The sequence below is a fragment of the Echinococcus granulosus genome (assembly GCF_000524195.1).
Source record: "Echinococcus granulosus chromosome Unknown EG_S00719, whole genome shotgun sequence".
Taxonomy (NCBI): domain Eukaryota; kingdom Metazoa; phylum Platyhelminthes; class Cestoda; order Cyclophyllidea; family Taeniidae; genus Echinococcus; species Echinococcus granulosus.
In genome coordinates, this window is record NW_020171093.1 from 1 (window position 1) to 1331 (window position 1331).

At 42.8% G+C, this 1331-nt stretch overlaps 1 protein-coding gene across 1 annotated transcript; it reads right to left on the reverse strand. All coding sequences in view use genetic code 11, as the record gives it.

Annotated features, from left to right (window-relative positions):
• Nucleotides 1–276: 276 nt before the first annotated feature.
• EGR_11283 (hypothetical protein) lies at nucleotides 277–538 on the reverse strand (the record flags this gene model as incomplete). The annotated part of the gene is made up of 2 exons (XM_024500524.1): nucleotides 277–300; nucleotides 446–538. 2 exons carry the CDS (start codon nucleotides 536–538, stop codon nucleotides 277–279), a joined length of 117 nt encoding a protein of 38 aa, XP_024345062.1.
• Between the last annotated feature and the right edge of the window lie 793 nt (nucleotides 539–1331).

Genomic DNA, 1331 nt, shown 5'->3' on the forward strand with positions numbered 1-1331 from the left:
GACAATTATATTGTTGATAGCATTTATTACATCAACATGGGAAAATAAAATCACGTTCAAGTAAGTCGCAATCTCTAGAAGGTGAATTGCAAGTCGCCTCAGATAAGGCAGTCCCTGACTCCTTGAAGTACGATGCCACGTTCAGTGCAGATGAACTAACGCCTTTGAAAATAATAGCAAAGTAATTCAACAAAGTCACTGAATTCATTTACACACAGCCACGAATTATCACGGCAATAATTCAGCCTACAAGAGGGGCTGGTTTTGTGGCAGTATCTACGAAACACTTACGGCGATGGACTAGTATTACAGACAAGCAGTACCTTATGTTAAGAGAAGTTAACAATGGCAAGACTGCAAAAAGTAGCTCCCATCTTCACTTTTGGATAGCCTACTCAGACTTTGCCTTCAGCATTTTCAAAGGAACTGCCTTACATATGCCTACCTGTTGTGGCACTGAAGAAATGGAATAAAGAACGCCGAACTTCCACAGTTTTGTCTTCCATTCAGCAGTCAAACGCCACTGCCTTGAAGGCATAGAGGAATCCACGTCCAGCCAAACACACCATGCATCTGAACTAAAAATAAAGTACTGATGTAAGGAAGCAATGTGAAATTTAGACTCAACGGCTGAAGGAAACATCTCAGAATACGCACTTTGCTGCCACATGCGTAAAGAAAGTACTGCCTTACGCACCCACCGAGGGGGGAGTATTAAGGCAAAATAACGATACACATTGAAAATTCTGAGGTGAAAAAGAAGGTCCGCTATTCCCACCTTTCTCCAAGAAGAAGTACTTGACGCCATGGGTTCCAAATAAGCATGTAGCACAACAAAAGCAGAATTAAATAAAGGTGAGCTGCCTCACCTATGCACTGAGGAAAACCAGAATAATTTTTAAGGAAATAAATTCCGGAACCGGTGGAATGGTAAACAGAAGGCCGAAATTAACGAATCCTATCTCCCGCTCAGCCTTTGTTGCCACGATTATTAACAATACCACCGGTCCTAAAGAAAAAATGACCGAAAAAAGCAACGCTTGAAGTACTAGTAGGGTATAAAATAAAACTCCGCACTTCCCGCTCTCCGTCCATATCAGCCTCTACCACCACAATGTCCAGGAGGGTGGACTTAGTTACGCATTGATACACTGAAAATGCATCCCATCTTTATATATGTACACGCATATACGCGCAAAGCCGATGAGCCAATCATTGTCATGGCCAGGACTGGTGGAACGCACCCCTACGTGTTGATCATGTTGCCGAAGCCAAGGTAAGGTATCAACTTCTCCAAAACTCGCGATTATCCAACAGTTGCCACGCTACTA